Below are 18858 nucleotides of genomic sequence, written 5' to 3' on the forward strand. Positions count from 1 at the left end.
ATTCCGAACTTTGCGAAGAAATACATTGGCGGTCCAGTTACCTTTGTGCTTCTATGCAGAAAACGACGTTTTGTTAAGGAAGTAAAGTGGAACGACAGTGCACTTGTACTGTAAGTTTGATTGCGAATATCTTGAAGATATTGTAATCTGCACAATTTCTTTATGTGACCTTGCGGCGACACCGGCTACAATTATTAAATTTCAATATGTGCCATAAGGTAAATAGGCAACACCTTACTTAGTCAATTTTGTCATTTACCTATTGTGCATGTCAAATTATCACGCAGATAACATCCGTCTCTTCGAGTAGTCCAGATCAAGGGCTAGAATAGTGCTATCTGTGACAGGCAATTTGCAAGAATTTTGAAAGTATTCGCTGTACCACCCCGTATATCACGACTCCCGTCTGTAGCGGCACTGTGCCCGCACAAAAGACATAATGCATTTCATGAAAATATGCACCCCCTACGTACAACAACCATGCGTGGGAGAGTACCTCGTGTTATACAGATGTAGCAATGCATTCTTTAGATATATTTCACGTAGCGCACAACGCATATTTGGTAATTAGCTATTAGTATTCATTATATTACAAGCAGAAGAAAGAAATAATGTTTAAATACAGGTAGAAGAGTAGCTAGCCCAAGATGGCCAAGAGTGCAAGTACCTTTCAATAATTACTGACCCGGAATGTCGCTTATCAAATGAGCGTGATAGAGAAGGCTATTTGTTTTATTGAAGTTCAATGGCCCAAATTTACACAAGACTTTTGAGGCACGCCATAGTCGAAGGCTCTGAGAAGATTTTGATACCCTTACTTCTTTAGTTACACTGAAAGGACAGTAAAATGCCGGTATCGTGTTTACAATTTTTTTTTATTCTACCACCAACATCGTGGTGTAGGCTTCAGTAGCTAATTGTCATGTTCACTAGTCACCGCATATAACGGCGCACTGTGCTGACCGAAAGTAAAATCTTGGTACACAGGGAGCGCATTTGACGATGCAGTGCATTGCGCTACCATGCTTATAGGCGCAAACTTGTGCTTCCATGGAATTTATAAATCCAGCAACTTTCCAATCCCGATGTACCTGAAATAATGTATTTTATATTTATAATATTTCAGGCGACCAGAGGAGAAAAGTGATGGTGAGTTTACGCTTTCTTCCATTATTACAAAATGTAAATTGCTAACTAGAAACTTTGACATTCTAAAGCAACACTGTGATTCGTAAGGTGTGCCCCTGAGTAGTGTGTCGCGTTAATTATGCACATTGTTACCAACCCTTAATTTTTTAAAACTTACCTTCACTCAATATCAAATTACCTTCTTCCAAAGGGAAATATTCAGTCCTGGGGTGTTGTGCGGCCTAGAAAGCAATATATTATCAGCTAATATTAGCATAACGATATGGGTGGGTATGCTTGGGACGCACATAGCATTAGTTCTTAATTTGCACCTACAAAATTTATCATTATAGAAGCAATCAAAGCTTAGAAGCATACGAAATTGTGACAAACCATTGGACCTAAATCAGACCAAAATCTTATATGAGTTTGCGTCTCGGGTCGGTCAAGGCTTCACTCATCGATTATTCTTGTTCCCCAAATACTCATTGTAGTAGGTTCAAATGTTGTCAGCCATAAAGCTCTAATACCTTTATTAAGTAGGTGCTATCAGCCGGTATCGTGGCCAGACCTTATTGCTAAGTGTCGGCCCATTCGCTCCCAACTTAGCGCCTCGTTACGGGGTGCTTATTGCGTATATGATTACTGTCCGTTCATAGTTAAGCAGCATCAATGAAAGTCTGAGCCATATGCCAGCCTTATACGACATAGTTCTCCTAAGTGAAGTTACACACGACAATCCCGAGTGAGGCCAGTGAGAATGGAAATGATAATGTCAGGCATTATTTTTGCAACGCGATGTAGCGGTTACAAATGTGTAGCGTACTAAGAGTATGCAAAGCCGTCATTCTTCTATGTTATATAGAACATGGAATTATATAACATTTTACAACACCTAGCCAAAAAAAGTTGATGAATACATGTCGTCTATGATCCTTGCAGTTGACACAGGCAGAATGCGGTAGTACTGATTTTTATGAACTAGGGATAAGGCCAGATGTGTCAGAGGAGTATAGCGCCCAAACTGAGGTGTTGCGATGAGGCACTGTTGAAAGGTAAAAGGTCGTTTCTCTACTTGGCTACTCCTTGCCACAACCATAGCTATGACATGTGGCAGCAAACTTGAACTCCAAAGTGTGCGATGTTGCGCTAGTTTGTACACATCAGCAAGCGTTGAATCAGCTCTAGAAACGAGACTCACGTGGTGTCTTGTCTCCGGCCCCGCTTCTTGCGCTGTTTCAAAGGAAGCGGTTTCAAACTACGGTTTCAAAGGAAGCGTAAGTGACGGAATCTTAAGGACGAGAAGGTACTTGTATTTTACCTTATGTTAGCAGCCAGAGACCCGTGCATACAGGAGGGATAGGGTGGTCCCACGCTGCCTTTCAGTCTAGCTGTCATATCTGAATAAAGAATGGCCAAAACAGGAGGCTGTGCGCTTGAAGCCACCCCTCCATTGATAATAGAAATATCCTGGTCATGCAATACGAGAGCTCAAAATAATTCGTCATAGTATCAAGGCTCTTTGAGATTCTACAGGTCTGTGTAGAAAGAGACGTGGCAAAGAAACTGATTTATTTGAAGAAGCCACGTTATCTTTGCTTTGCATATCACAGTGAGGCATTATCTAAATAACAAGCATTCAACAACTTCTGATCTTCGCGATATAAGCCTAACGCAGTTTATAACATTGGTGATGAAATCAGTGCCGCAGGGCAGAGACGCATGATGCATGTTTCGGGAAACCTTTAAGGTGTACCTATACTCCTTTTCATACATAACGTGCAACCCTACGATGGCTAGAGGGACTTCTCTAACTGATAGCATGGGAGATTAAAAAATAATAGATCATTTACGAAATAAAAAGGCATAGTAATGCGTCACGTTATTCGATGTAACCGTAAGTATTGAACCTTTATGTAACAAAATGTAGTGTATTTACCAGATGGAATGCACCGCAGATCTAAACCTGTCTATGACCGAATTGATGGGGGGACATTTTTCTGCCCTAGCGGTGACAGCGAAACCTTGGTGCTCGCATCTCAATACAGTGCGCCGCATACCGACAGCAGCAAAATGCAAATAATAAGTGATGAGACGACCTGACATTCAAAAAGTTGCATTTTTGAAATTTAAAGAAGTTATTCAGTGGAAAGTGTCACAATTGAAACTCTGCGACTGGGTGAAACGCGCGCTGCGAGACTTGTATGGCTAGGCTATTTGCACAGTTTTCATGGCGTTGCGTGCTAAGTATGAAACGGAGCAACCTTTTCCTTACTGCAAGTACTATGTCCTTGAATTTATAATTAGATAAACAATTATAATATGCACGTACTAAACACACACAGGCACGTACCTATATACATATATCACGTACTTGTGACGCCTCCGGCAGAAAGGATGTTCCACATCCGCCGCCAAGGTTTGTGAGTGGTGGCGCTGGCTAACACTCCCGAGGCTTTTTCTAGTAGTAAAACATAAATGCCCAAGAAAGTGAATGGGAAAACAGCACCGCGGTAGCTCAATTGATTAAAGCATCCCACGAGTAATGTGATGACGCTGGATCATTCACCATCTGCATCAAGTTGTTTTTTCATCCCCTTTCATTGTCATTTATTTATAATTTCGTTAGTTCAATTAGTAAGTACAAGTAAAATTCGTTATGATGTCCTTGGTGTCGTTCTTTATTGCCCTCTTATGAGAAGATTAATGAAAAATAAATCGGGCCCAAGGGTTAACCCGCTTTCATCTCATTCACACATACATACATACATACATACATACATACATACATACATACATACATACATACATACATACATACATACATACATACATACATACATACATACATACATACATACATACATACATACATACATACATACAAGCATTTGACCTTGTCGCACATCGCCGTGGGATTTCAAAGTATTCTCCTAAATTAGATTTTCTTACACTAACAGGGATTCGCAATGTCCTATCAATCGTCAGCATTTCACACCAGCTAATATTTATTCCTCTCGTGTTTCACACATTTATTTCAGGTGCACCACAAGGCAGCGTTGTTCGACCGTTACTATTTCTAATATACATTGGTGACCTACCCAATAGCATTTCTTCACCTGTGCAAATTTTTGCTGACGATTTTATTCTTCATCGTTTCAGTAAGGGTGCTGATGATGGTCCAATCTTCTAAAAAGATTCAAAAGTTATTTTCTTTTCGTGTAACACTTGGCTAGTAAAGTTTAATATTTTTTAATGTGAAGTTGCCTCTTTTAGCATCAAGTACACAAGGTGTTGTTTATTTATCACATAAATAAACGACTGTTTTGCATGGTACTCAATACAAATATCTTAGTGCTAAGCTAACTTCGACGCCTTCGTGGTCAACTCACACTGCAAACATATGGGGCATTCCTTGGAGATCACTAGGGTACATACGGTGCAACTTACATAATTCTACTAAATATACAAGTATTCGTAAACTAGCTAACCTAACATTTGTTTGACCTCAGCTCGAATACGCACCATCCAGCTTGTCTCCCCATCAGAATGATTTGATCAAAAATCTCGAAGCTATTTAGAATAGGGGTATGCGTTTTATATCACTCTCTTACGACGATAACAAAAGCATAACACAAATTAATGTAGACCTCTCACTACAGCTTTCGCGTAAACGTTGTGATATAGCCCTGCTATAGTTATTTCACAAACACGTCCATAACACAGAGCCTTTATTTTTGCTTCTTGAAACTCTTCTTTACAGGCCTCAGCGGTTGTACAACCACTTCAATTTCATGCGCATCTGCGCAAAGATTAATGCATTTAACTACTGTGCTCTTCCAAGAGTCATTTCCTTTTGGAACGGCCTTCCTAACTCTATAGTTTTTAAGAGTGACCAAGAAAATCTAGGGCTTCTTCTACCAACGCATTTTCAAACGTTATACAACCCAACGTATTATTTGTTCGATTGGATTTAACGTTAATAATGTGCAACTGCGCATTAAATACTGTTCTGTTACAGTCTAATTATGTCACGCTCGCTCTGTAATTCTATTGATTATATTTTACTTTTGAAAAGTTTATTGTTCAATGAGCTGTTGCGTTGAAAAGTGATCGCTTAGTTCCTTTGCACACCATTGTAAGAATATATTACTACATAATACTGCACTTCTGACTATATTTGTTATTGGTATTCACGTATGTATTGTAGTTATTGCATACGTTACAATTAATGCTTAAGTGCGCTCTCCTCCCTTACGCAATACCTCTTGGGGCCTGCAGGGTATATCTAAATGAACATACATACATACATACATACATACATACATACATACATACATACATACATACATACATACATACATACATACATACATACATACATACATACACACATACATACATACATACATACATACATACATACATACATACATACATACATACATACATACACACATACATGGCGTCCCAGCTAACTTGGACCAGGATTTTAAAGATACTCAAGAGCTCTAGAGAAATCATACCGACTGCATAGTAGCCCTAGTCGTAGGTACTTACGGCCAGAATTTTTTGCATCACGTAGTATTACTTAATTGATTACTTATAATCAATGAACTTTTTAACTATTGCTTTAGTCGCAAACATACCAATCACAAATTTGTAGGGCGCCTTAAGTCACCTCCGAATCAACCATTTATTTCGTGCTGAAGTGGTCGTGGTTGTTTTTTGCAAGAAAAAATAAACGCCCGCGAAATACGCGAAATACGAAATAGATGCGCACTCGCACGCGGCTACTCAAGCGCCTACAAGCAACCATTGAAAGATATACGGCTGCATTCTCTTATCGCCTCATCGTACAAGGCTCCGCAACGCTTTTCGTCAGCGGCGTGTTCCCTTCTTGCCGCGACCATGACATAGCCTGAAGCCCTACATCGAGCTGCCTCCTATAGTAAAGCCGTGTATCCGTGGCTATTCGCTTGGGAGCGCTTGAGTAGCGGCGCGCGGGCGCCTATTTCGTGTTTTGAATGTTTCGCGCGCTTTTGTTTTTTTCTCGGAAAAACCAATGGGGCGAAGTTTAGCACCAAACAAATGCTTGATTTGGAGGTTATTTGAGGTGCCCAACAACTTTGCAATTGATACGTTTGCGATTCAAGCAATAATTAAAAAGTTCACTAATTAAAAGTAATTAAGTAATACTTCGTGATGAAAAGAACACTGGTCAGGCCATAAATACATACGACTACGGCTACTATGCTGTTGGTACGATGTCTCTAGAGCTCTTGGGTATACTTAAAATCTTGGTCCAAGTTAGCTGTGACACCCTGTATATATATATATATATATATATATATATATATTATGTGTGCGTGTGTTCGGACTGTGTCCGTCACGAGCTACACGTACGCCGTTCCTTCTTACTGGCCTAGTTGAACACTCGAAAGAAGACTGCTTGTAGGACCATCTGAAGCTAATGTTACGGCGAGGAACATGCCACTTCAATTGTGGAGCTTTAAGTACTATAGCACTTGTCACCGCGCACGCACTTGCATTTGTGTATCTGACAGAGACTAAATGCCTTCTTTGTGCGACGAAATTCTCTTCCAGACTTGAAGGAAGCGTTCAACGAAGACAGCATCGGCGACCACGACCAACCATCGTCTGCAGTTGTAGCTGGTCGTCCGTGCGGTGGCACAGCCAGAGGGCCCTGCTTCGCCATTCCCTGGCGACCGTCCATTATCCGCCCTCCGCAGCCCCCCCGCCGTCCACGCCCCAACATGAACAGCATCGGATGAGAACGCCGCTTTTATCTGTTGACACAAATGGACGCTGCTGGGGTTGCTTCACGTCTTATGGCGCGCATACAACTGAGCAGTTATTATATTTTATTTTGAACATCTCTGGTATTGTAGTCCTCGCCCCGAGAATAGAGGTTAAGGCAAACCGTGCCACTGTCTCAAGGCCGTCAGCAGTGGGGCACCTTTTATAGAACTCATAATGTAATGCATTATTTTCCACAATAAAGGTTGCGATTCCGTCATAATTACCTACCATTTCTTTAATTCACCGTAAGAAAAAAATGGACTTCGCTAGTTTTACTCACTGTGCCAGATTCGCAACCGATTCTCATATCTCGCACTGGCGGCTTTCGGAAGTCACTAAAATGAAAGAATTCTGCCTTTTTTCCTAAAGAATGCAGAACTCTGATAATGCGAGTCAAAATGGGCTAAAATATAGCATGTTAAGAATGACTAATTGAGCATAATAACTGATGATGATGATGATGATGATGATGATGATGATGATGATGATGATGATGGTGATGATGATGATGATGGTGGTGGTGGTGGTGGTGGTGGTGGTGGTGGTGGTGGTGGTGGTGGTGGTGGTGGTGGTGGTGGTGGTGGAAATACTTCCTACTGCCTTAAGCTTCGAAATGGCAAACAAAGTGATGGCAGTGCCTTTCACCCCCTTTAAATCCGCATTAGAAAAGTTGAGAAAGAAAGGGCTTCAGCTCTAAGAGACAGACAATTGCATATTGGAAAAATTTAAGCGCGCGAGGATGGCGCACGATTTGACACTGAGCACACATGAGCTGTATACGGTCATGGCCACCGTGCGGGGCTTGATTTGCAAGTACATATTCTGTTCGCCTGACTGTTAAGCTCAGCGTGCTTGGTCTACGTGAAAAAAATTTATACAACTGAAAGTGGGATATTTCGTAGTAAATTTCTGCTTTTGTGCACTTTTGTATGGTATATGCGATGCTGTCTAAGCGGCATAATAATGCTAACATTCAGTGTTGCACATACTCGACACACTTGTGGCCAATATATATATATATATATATATATATATATATATATGTATTAGATTCTCTGAGAGATGTGTGAAGCAAGCTATAATGCGGCATAGCCTCATCTTGCGCGAGCACAATGCCCAATGCACTAACATGTCGTGACCGCACACCAAAATTATGTACAGTGGACTGCCGATAAACATGTCTCGCCTAAATAGAAACGTCCGAAGAATGGGACGGGGCTACTAACTTTTGATTGGCCATGTATAGGAACAATGTTATCAAACATTGCTCAATTGGAACGCTTCCTATTGTCAAGTCCGTTTAAACGGGACTGGAACAGAAAATGTACCTACCTCATCGGCTGTCAGATCTCATGAGAAAAGAATACTAAGTCGACAAGAATTTCAAATGGGGATGCTAAACAGCGAAGAAGCTCCAATGTATCAGTCATTTACGCTGTCCTGGCATCAGTGGCTGCTCTACGGCATTGACATTGTCTAGTTTTTTTGTGTGTGTTCCGTTGTGCATCGTGATGTCGACTAAGGAAATCCGAGAGCGCATGAAGAAATACGTAGTGTGAAAGAAGCTGTGATACTTCTACCAGAGTACAATAACGTCTCATTTTCACGGCAGTGAAATTAAGACACTTTAGGCTTTTTAAATAAAACAGTCTTTGTGGTAATTTCTGTGCCCTTCGAATAAGCGAAACATTCGATTGAGGGAACTCTATTTCTTTTTCCGTCGTGTTCCATTTAGTTGAATGCTGCTACTCTGGACCGCCATTCACGCCTTCCCTGAACGTAAATGCCAAGAAAGTGTGAGGGTTGACCACTCGGGTACAACTGTAGGATGACCAGTAGTTGGTTCCAAGGCTCTACATGTTTTACACAGGGTTGTGCAACTAAATGTGAGATATTCACTGCGCACCCATCATATAGGAACAAGCGGCCCACTCAACTTGGATTCATTTCGCGAGTGCTATCATCTGTTTGTTTTGCGGTAATTTCGCGTTTCCATGTGTTTCCCCATTAAGAATGGTAAATACCATATAGACCACATATCCGATATCTCCTATGAACGTATGAGACCACATGTGTTAATCCAATCATCTTTTAGGAGAAGACCGGGTATGCGGATTACGTGCCGTTGTATCATGATTTTTTGTACAGAATATATGCACTTGGTACCTGATGGAGTGAGCAAAATATTTGTGACGGTTATTCATCTTTGGAACGTTTTCTTGTTTTGTGGTTCATGGCGGCGCACGTGTCTTTTGAGTGAAACATTTTGGTAGGTATTTTTGGTTGATTTTCTTGTCCTGGATAGCGCACTACTTAGGACACTTAGAAGAGTTCCTGCTTGTCTAATTAAACTTGCTATGGACAAGAGCGGCAATCATTGAAATCTTATGCTGTTTAGGTAGTTTATGAATGAAAGTTTGCATTCAGTATTTTTGATAGCGCTCCGTATTTGTGGTCTGGTCAGGACATTTTGAATCACGCGTGTTCATGCGAATGGCTTCGCTGTGCGCAAACTTGGCACTCTTTGAAATCTAACTATGAGAATATACGGAAGCGCTATGATCTTGGCGATGGCGCTGTGGCTTCAAAAGAAAAAAAAAATACCGCGTTCTTTTGCATCAGTTTTAGAGTACCACTGTACGGCGATATATATTGAAACGGGACCACCGCAGATAAATGCCGCTTCAGCACGACTGCCGTGAACATGAAGACAAAGTGGTTCCAATCCCTGTCGATCGTCCATTTGGCCCCACTCCAACTAACACTGTAAATAAAGCTAGCAAATAGATTTATGTGCGTGTTTCCCGTAACAGTATTGGTGAAGTTGCCGGGTATTATTTATGACACTTGCTGTATATTGATAGGAATACCGCTGAAGAATATTGAGAACGCAATCTAAGGCAAACTACTCCGTTTACTAATAACAATGGTGGGCTTGGCAAGAAAGGCAAGCGATTGCAAGAACTGCTATGATTGTTTGTGGCGCAACCCCCCCCCCCCCCCTCCGCAATTACTTACACTTTATGACAGGCTTGTTATATAGGTGTTGTGATTGTGCCGCGGAAAGCACATGAAATTTTGTTATTGACGAGATAAGCAGGTTGGTATGATAAAGCACCGTGCGACTTCCATTCCGTTGTCATTTTACACGCCTTCTAGTGCTTCACTGGTACTGTGTGCAAAGAAAATATCACCGTGTCGCAGAAGATAACTGGAGATAAGAGAAAGAGTAGTTATTTTCAGCTTTATTTTTCTTGCTTCACGGCTCTGTCTGCTAAGCATCCGGTCATAAAGCGAAAACAGCAATGACACTGAGTTATATTGGTGCAAATAATCTTGCCAGCCGAAATGTAGGAATAAATCATTAGATGCCGCAAAATGAGGACGACACTAGAAAAGGTATAAATAATGACAAGCCACAATTCAAGCGCTATCAGAATTGTTTACATTCCGAAGTGACAAAACCGCAGGGACTAACTATTGTGAACGGCGAATTTCTTTCCATCTTTTGCGACAATGACAAAAGTTAAGAACATTCTATGAAGCATATATACATGCGAGGAGGTTATCATTTTTCAATTATGAATACGCATACACTTTATTAGGTACGTGGAATTTTCTGACGAGTGTTCGCCTCCTTTCGGGAGCACAATTTCGTATAATATAGATGTGACTTTTAGATCGGGCTATTTCTAAATAGCGATTGCACATCACGTTTTTTAACGGCTCTTGGCATATGTTACTTCTTGCGCACGCGCCCTTGCCCTGGTTCCGGTAATCTAAATTGAAAGGCTACCTGCATGGCTGCAGAATAAAAAAAAAGCCATACTCTGGCCGAATAAAGCTTGTTATAAGTCTTGCGAGATGCATGAAGCAATGACTACGCAATACATACCGCTCACCTTTAGTGAACGTCCTGTTGCTCAAGTACTGCTTCGCTTAAGACTCTGGTATCTTGAGTAACTCTTGAAATGCCAGCTGAGCAACGCCACGGCCGTGGACTTGAGGCCTGGGTGTTTAAATGAACGTCCAGAGAAATATCTCGGGAATGACCCAGAAGGTGCCACTTGTCGGATAGCGGGTATAGTTCAGATGCCACGTATTGCAATTGAGGCACGTGATGACGTTATCGTTGTTTGCTCTCTGAGAACGACATTCGGTTTCCGCAAGCGAAGTGGGTCAGGCGAAATCGCGGTTGCTGTGCTCACGTGAGTGTGTGCGTGTGGTCATCGTCGGCTAGCGATACGTCTCCCTCTAGACATTCTAGACACCTGGATCAGCAAAAGAGATTATCTCGTTTGTTGAATATTCACCAAGCAGCACCGCTTCGTCTCGCTGAAAGTAGGGGGCACCGATAATCGTGCGGTTCGCCGCAACTGTTGTCCCAAGGCTGGCGTCGGTAGACGATCTTGGCCAAACATTGGCGCCACTGAACACAGAGTAAAAAAAAAAAAAACATAAAGGTTTCTTCAACGGCGGAAATTTCCCACGAGCCTTTCTATCTACGTGCATCCCTGTCGATAAGGCCGAACAATGGCGGCTAGCAAGGTGCGCAGCCAGCAGGTATAAATGGGGTGCTTGGCGTGGTCGTGCAGCATTACACATAGTGTATGTCTCCTGCCTCTTAGCAGCACCGGAGCGAAAAAGTGAGTAATACACGCCATGTTTAGTACTGAGCTTTATATACACGTTGCACGTGGCCCCCAGTTCTGCAGCTATAGCGCGGACTAGCGAGTAGACCAGCGTGTAGTTCTGAGAGCGGGGATTATACTGCCTTTGACGTCGAGTCGGTTTATAGTATGTCACAATGTAGAGAAATGCAAAGTTGCAAATTAGTGAAACAAATAAATCAGGTTTTCTGTGCGGCTAGTACCTTTCGACGATCCTTTGAAGCTTGCATCTTTTCGCTCTTATAGTAATCCATCTAGGGCCTCGGAACGACGGAAGCACCTTTAGTAATTCGTGAACGAATTTTTGTTTTTACGGATTTGCTGTATTCATTTACCCACCGGTGTCTTGAAACTCGTTGTCATACGCGTAGTTTTGTGTTGGTTGCCTCCACAGATGCAGAGCCTTAACCGCGGGGGGCGCGATAATCGGCTTTCTTATGCGGTCATCTATATGAGGAGAATATTTGCAGGATAATTTAGGCGTCACGGTTTTATTGAACGATAGGGTAAAGGTTAAAACTGAGCGTGTGTTTAATTATTGCCTACTATTCGGAATGTGCGCTGTAAACAAGTTAGAAGCTCCGGGAGTGTAGGAGTGTGCTAAGTTTGTCCAATAGGTAGCACCTCACCACTTAGGGGATAAAGTTTTTTTTTTCTTGGTAACATCTTTTTTCGCAAGTAAACGTGATTATACTTGCTACAGATAACATAAAAATTGCCTGAAATAATCTATAATAAATTCCGCTGTCAAACTCTGGGGTCCGTTGTTTCATTGAGCGCTAGGTGGTTAGAATGGACGCACCGTTTTATACGCCGGCTACTCTTATTGCAGCTGCAGTTTGAGGCAATTATAGTCTAGGATAGCTGGTATTCTTACAGCGAAAGCTGTATATGACATACCTTCCGTAGTTTTTCTGCCGTGTGGCAACAGAAGAAAAGGGTCATGTGGGCTGATCCTGGTGATTGTGCAGAAAGGGTCCAAGCTCAATGGCACACACCCCTGTGGTCTCGGGAACCTGTAACGCGCCCTTTAAGTATCCTTGCACACGCGGCACCTAAAGAGGTTCGAAGCACACGGGTAAGAGCGGATGTCTGAAAAGATGTTTCGTACAAATTTTTCCAAAAGGACTGCAACATTCTCGCGCCAACCGCGCAAATGCGCTAGGGACACTGCTCGCGTGTTCGTCGTCGTCGCCTTCTTCAACTGCTGGCTCCGTTGCCGCTCATGATTCCAGCGTAAAATTCACTTCTGTTCTGCCGTCGTAATTCTGAGGCCGCGTGTACGGGGATATGAGCCGTTGATTAAGAGGTTGTGAGCCATGTATACCTATATCACCACGATGACCACAGATTAGGATGATAAGTATGTCCCTACCCTTGTTCAATATTCTGGCTCATTTCTGTATCTCGCGCTAAACAACTTCGCTGGAAATCCGCCTTCAAAGAGTGGAATGGCTCAAGAATTTTTCCTATTTCATCCTTAGCGTTGGTAATAACAGCAAAGTTCTTGTACGAAAAGCAATGAACCATCTTCAATATTTTCTATAAGCTCGAGCTATTACACGAGCATAAGAATAAAACAAATGGTAGAACAAAAGATCCTACGACTGCACAACACTTTGACCGCTTACGTATAGGGTTAAATCACATCCAACTGGAGAAGCTAGAAGCAGTACGATTCCGGCTAGATCATTTCAAATGTGTTGTGCTCGCATTATCAATGAATAAACTAAAATTATTAATAAGTAAATAAAAGGCACACTTTAGTAGGGTAAAGCACCAAGACATAGAACAGCCAAATAAAATATAAACCTCAACAACGAAAGCAACGCGTATAAAAAATCATTCTCATTGAGCCCCCTTCCATATATTTAAAAACGCTATTTCGTGACAATGACAGTATACGACCAAAATTACAGTGAGCACTGCTTTCGAAACGAAACCCAACACGGTGGGGCAGTACCTATGACGTTGCATTGCGGAGCTCGAGGTCGGAGTTTGGATGCCGGCCGCATTTCAATGAGACTAAATGCCAAAACGCTCGTGTACTTACATTTTGATGTATGTAATCAAGCATTCATAATCTAATCTAAACCACATTAACATAATCCAAATCCATAAGAAAGGGGACGCCAAAGACTTAAAAAATTATAGACCGATCAGCTTACTGTCCATTACCTTCAAAGTACTTACTAAGGCAGGCAGTATTTCGTAAAGCCTACTCCACAATAGACCATATTCACACTACCAATCAGGTGATAGAGAAATGTGCGGAATATAACCAACCCTTATATATAGCTTTCATTGATTACTAGAAAGCGTTTGATTCAGCCGAAACCTCAGCAGTCATGGAGGCATTACGGAATAAGGGTATAGACGAGCCGTATGTAAAAATACTGAAAGATGTCTACAGCGGTCCCACAGCGACCGCAGTTCTCCATAAGAAGGGTGGGTCAAACAATTAATCTGCAGAAAACTAATGTTTAACAGTCTCGGAAGAGAACAGCAGTTTACGATAGGTATCGAGGCACTGGAAGTTGTAAGCAAATACATCTACTTAGAGTAGGTAGTGACCGCGGATCCGGATCATGAGACTAAAATAATCAGAAGAATAAGAATGGGCTGGGGTGCGTTTGGCAAACATTCCCAGATCATGAACAGCAAGTTGCCGTTATACCTCAAGAGAAAAGTGTATAATAGCTGTGTCTTTCCAGTACTCACGTACGGGGCAGAAACGTGGAGGCTTACGAAAAGCGTTCTACTTAAATTAAGGACGACGCCACGTGCTATGGAAAGAAGAATAATGGGTGTAACGTTAAGGGATAAGAAAAGAGCAGATTGGTTCAGGAAACAAACGCGAGTTAATGACATATTAGTTGAAATCAAGAAAAAGAAATCGGCATGGGCACGACATGTAATGAGCAGGGAAGATAACCGATGGTGATTAAGGGTAACGGGCTGGATTACAAGAGAAGGGAAGCGTAGCAGGGGGCGGCAGAAAGTTGGTGAGTGGATGAGGATAAGTTTGCAGGGACAAGATGGCCACAATTAGTACATGAGCGGGGCAGTCTGGAAGAGGCCTTTGCCCTGCAATGGGCGTAACCAGGCTGATGATGATGATGATGATGATGATGATGCTGCTGATGATGATGATGATGAACCATGCCTTCTGTGGCTGAAATAAATCTGGAGTGGCGCACTACGGTGTGGCTCAAGTTGATGCCGTGGTTTTTGCAAAAAAGAAAAAAAAGATTCCTGATTTTTTTAGAGAGGACTGAAGTGATTAGATGAAAAAAATAAAAGAAACAAGTATAAACAAGGAGTGTACTTTTCCGTGGCAAAAATAAACTCCTCAAACACTGCAACATGACCTTTGCCTTTCGCGGTGGTCACCCGTGCGGAAGGTGTGTTATCTCTTCATTATCGCCGGTCGAGAGAGACTTCCTTTCGTTTTTATCGGTAAAATGCAGGCGTTAACAGAAAGCATCTATGATTGTGAGCCAGTCGAGTGCAGTCGCCTTGTTGTGAACGTGCGGTGATACCGGGCACCTTAGAACCTAGTCTGGAACACGAAACTCGGCTGCGACTGGACCGACGACAATCGCTTGGCTGAGTGAAGCAAACAGAGATGGCGTGAAAGCAGAGAACAGTGGGTAAGCGTTTGACCTAACGACTTCCGGCAAGGCGACATATTTGAAAAGAAAATCTATATATACTGAAGTTTCTTTAGTGCCCAACCCACTTGTTCAGAGATGGCGCTGACACACTGCAATTTAACTACGTTGCTAAATATTCCACCGCCCAGTGTTATTAGGTTAGTCGTTGCATAACATGGTTTATGCAAATGAGCAGTTGGGTAGATTCTTGCGCGGAACAGGCGACTACGAAAGGAATACAAGCATAGACGGGGCAGCCGTTGGTTACGCCTATTTTAAGCATTTAAGGAAACAGCATAAACGTAACAGTCTCCCGCATGCTAGACACATCATTCAATACAAATATAAGTAAAAACTGACTATCTAGATAACTATCTAGATATCTATCTTATTATCTTACTAAAAAAAACTATCTTAGATAACGATTGAATGGTCCACAGCCCCTCTACTCTCAGTATGCCTGTATTGCGCAAAACCTACATACTTAATGACGTTTATAAACAAGTCTAGTACCTCAATCCTATTCAGCATACGCTTTCGTTTCCGCAAGGAAGACGTGTCTTCTAAGGTCAGGACGATGAAAACACAAACCTCACCACATATCAGTGGGCTAGTGCGCCGTATGCAATCTTTAACAATGAACTGCTATTGGTGACCGCTACGGATTGCCTAACAACAGAATGGTGTATTTTGTCGCTGAGGAGCGTCGTGACGTGCTCAAATATTCTGTCTGCATGTGTACAAATGAAAGGTACTTCCCGTAATTTATAAACCCTTCAGTAAACTAGACAAAAATTTTTGGAACAATAATACTTGCAATCATCGGTTTGTTTCATTTTTTATAATAGTTATTATCCTTATCCTGGTGCGTGCCCTCGCAAAGCATGCCGACTGAATGCTTGATAATTTTTTGTCTAGACACAGAACATCATAAGTGCACAGCAGTGACGTTAACTTAGCGCGATGTGCATGTCTAAGCTGATAAACACGTGATTTTAGATCATCTGAATAGAGTTGATTGATTAAAAGAAATCACTCTATATAGTAAGCGTATTTATTATTTGTGTCACTTCATCACAAGACATTATCTTTTTTTTCGACATCGTCTTTCAGATACAATGAAGCTCACTGGATCTCTTGTGTTTCTGGGCGTTCTCGCTGGAGCCTGTAAGTTATAGCTACACTGGCAATTTTGCATGGAAATGTCAGCTTTCATTTATAGTATTAGACATGGATCGGTAACAGATTTTTTTGTTTCTTGTTACAGATGGCGCCGTCTTCAGCTCGTATGTAACGTTCTCTTCATGCGCGCATTCTCATAGCATCCATGGTAGCTAGCGACTTCGTGCAGAGATAAAGCACGATTTTCAGGGAGTGTAGCACGTGCAGCGGTAATTTCGAACAGTATAATTTCTTTCCTGATGTATACCATATAAGACTGCTCAGTATGGGTGTTAGGCAATTGATTTACTAGCGAACATATTTTGGAGGGATTTCTCCCATATTAAGAACCACTTGTTGCGGGTTTTAAGGCGAAGCTTTCTTTGCCTCTTCCTTCGACTTTCCCACTGCTGCTGCTGCTTCTGCTTTCGGAGCACCATGCGGGGGGGGGGGAGTGGAGGGGGGATGAGGGTTCAGAGCGGGTGTATGCATGACAGGACTGAGTCAGAGAGGAAAGACGACGCGGCAAACTCGTTTGGACCCTTCCGCGTCGAATGTGCACAATGCTCTCTGGAGCTCCCTGAGCCTCGCCACCTCCGCTTCTTGACAGCTGTAATTATTCTTGAATTTCCTCAAAAGCATTGCAGAAGCTGTAGCGCTTCCTTTTCTGCTAACGAGCGAGTACAGAGGGGACGTAGATAGAACTGTACAGAAGAGGAAGGAGAAAAGGCAGTTCCCATACAAGAAGAGGGGGGGGGGGGGCTAAGCTACGTGAGAAGGCAAGGAAACCCTACTGCTAACAACAGCGTTTGCGGGGAAACTGAATAAGCTTAAGCTCCAAGGTACGGTGCAGTATGTTCCTACTATTTCTGGAAAATTAGCGCCATTCATATATGTGAAGAGGACAAATTACGCAAGGCGTGCGGAAGCAGAATCGCATTTGTTAAAGCGCACTGCAGGGTCCAGGTGAAACTACGAAAGCGGTTGACGGTCTGCTTTGCGGCTATGTAATTGCTAGAGACCGTAGATTTGATCCCAACCGCGGCAGCTCCATTTCGACGGGGGCGACATAGTAAACACACCTGCACTTAAAGTTTGGGACATGTTAAAGAGCATCACGGTGTCAAATTTACTCAGGAGTACGCCACTAAGGCGTCCCTCATAACCCGATTGTGGTTTAGCACGTACAGCCCCATAATCTAATTCAAGTTTATCTCTTCTGCCACAATGCGATATGCAATGTAAGGCAATGACAATGCGCAGCCGTCTCAGAGGTTATGAACGTCTCATAACGTCTGAGAGGGTTATAACCCTTTGAGAGGTTATGCTTGCCTCTAGCAAACACCTCTGCTTGCGTGTCCTGTGTACTACGCATACAAACAGCAGTGGTGCACGAAAGGTAATGTTTAACTTTAACTGACCACTCTCGTGTTTGACTAAACCTTGAAGAAATTAAGCGTTCGCCATCAACATCGCTGCTACTTATCGTCAATGAACGAAACTACGAGAAAGCTTCGCTTACATCGATTCCTAGAGTGCACGGGATGTGCATAATTTATTTATTTGCAAATGTGAGGAAAATAGCTTTTGTTCTTTCCCGACCCTCGCACAAACATACAACCGTAATTTGATTGTCTTTCAGAACACACAGTGGTGGCAGTTTCAAGTATATTGTGGGGTTGACCAATATCTGGGCCTCAGAAAAAAAAAAGAAAAATAATTTTCTATCGAACAGAATTCTAAGTTCATTCCCGGCTTTCGTTGTTATTAAGTTAATATTTTTTCTGACAGCAATTATGTCATACCTAGCTATACAATTAGGACAATAGTTTGCAGCTTTTATGCAATTTTTCTCGTAGAAAGCCTTCTAATGCAAAAACCCAATAATTTTTCCCTTTGTGCGGCAATGCAGTAGAACCATTTTCCTTATTAGTTAGTGTACAAATAAGGGTCACATTTACATTCTGTGCAAGCGCGTACTCCATCGAGATTTCGATTAGCGACGCGTGCGCCAGATTATATGGACAAGTCTTAGCGGTGTGAGGAACTTTTCATCATAAAAATATCTTGAGCTAAAGAAAGCTATGCATATTGGTAACGAAGATGAAGTCTGCCTGTCCTTGAGCGAAATCAATTGCCTGCGTCCGCTCCTGCCATGCGAACAACGTAGATCTTGTCCTTCATTTAGGTCACCGTTCGTCTTCGAAATTTTTGTGTCCAGTTTAGTCGCATGCTGGAAGGCCTACCCTACATCGTAAATGGTTTGCACACGTAGGACGCAATCTGGGATTAAAAAAAAATATCTAAACACATTATCTCGGGAACATGCTGCCAAGCATTTATTTATTTATTTATTTTCAATACTGCAGTCCCATCAGGGACCATAGCAGGGGGACATACAAAAATGAAATACGTGGTAG

The 18858-nt window shown here is 42.2% G+C and overlaps 1 protein-coding gene and 1 long non-coding RNA gene across 6 annotated transcripts in view; one reads left to right on the plus strand and one right to left on the minus strand.

Moving 5' to 3' along the window:
• Positions 1–856: 856 nt before the first annotated feature.
• LOC129387257 (uncharacterized) lies at positions 857–11596 on the minus strand. 5 transcript variants are annotated; one of them, XR_008614514.2, is made up of 6 exons: positions 10854–11596; positions 3503–3589; positions 2450–2528; positions 2330–2361; positions 1307–1370; positions 857–1091 (listed from the first exon to the last, which is right to left on the minus strand). It is a non-coding gene; the product is annotated as an uncharacterized lncRNA (long non-coding RNA). The 5 variants fall into 5 exon arrangements; XR_008614513.2 differs by lacking the exon at positions 10854–11596 and having other exon boundaries at positions 3482–6729; XR_011892864.1 differs by having other exon boundaries at positions 2330–3589.
• A 3594-nt stretch (positions 11597–15190) lies between these two features.
• Positions 15191–18858, plus strand: part of LOC126540499 (uncharacterized) — a 31323-nt gene continuing 27655 nt past the window's right edge. Inside the window, exons 1-3 of the mRNA XM_072286587.1 lie at positions 15191–15270; positions 16391–16444; positions 16545–16563. Of these exons, the coding sequence (XP_072142688.1) occupies positions 16396–16444; positions 16545–16563 (68 nt within the window). The 5' untranslated portion in view covers positions 15191–15270; positions 16391–16395. The remainder of the gene's footprint in view (positions 15271–16390; positions 16445–16544; positions 16564–18858) is intronic.

The sequence above is a fragment of the Dermacentor andersoni genome, chromosome 2 (assembly GCF_023375885.2).
Source record: "Dermacentor andersoni chromosome 2, qqDerAnde1_hic_scaffold, whole genome shotgun sequence".
In the NCBI taxonomy this organism is placed as follows: Eukaryota; Metazoa; Arthropoda; class Arachnida; order Ixodida; family Ixodidae; genus Dermacentor; species Dermacentor andersoni.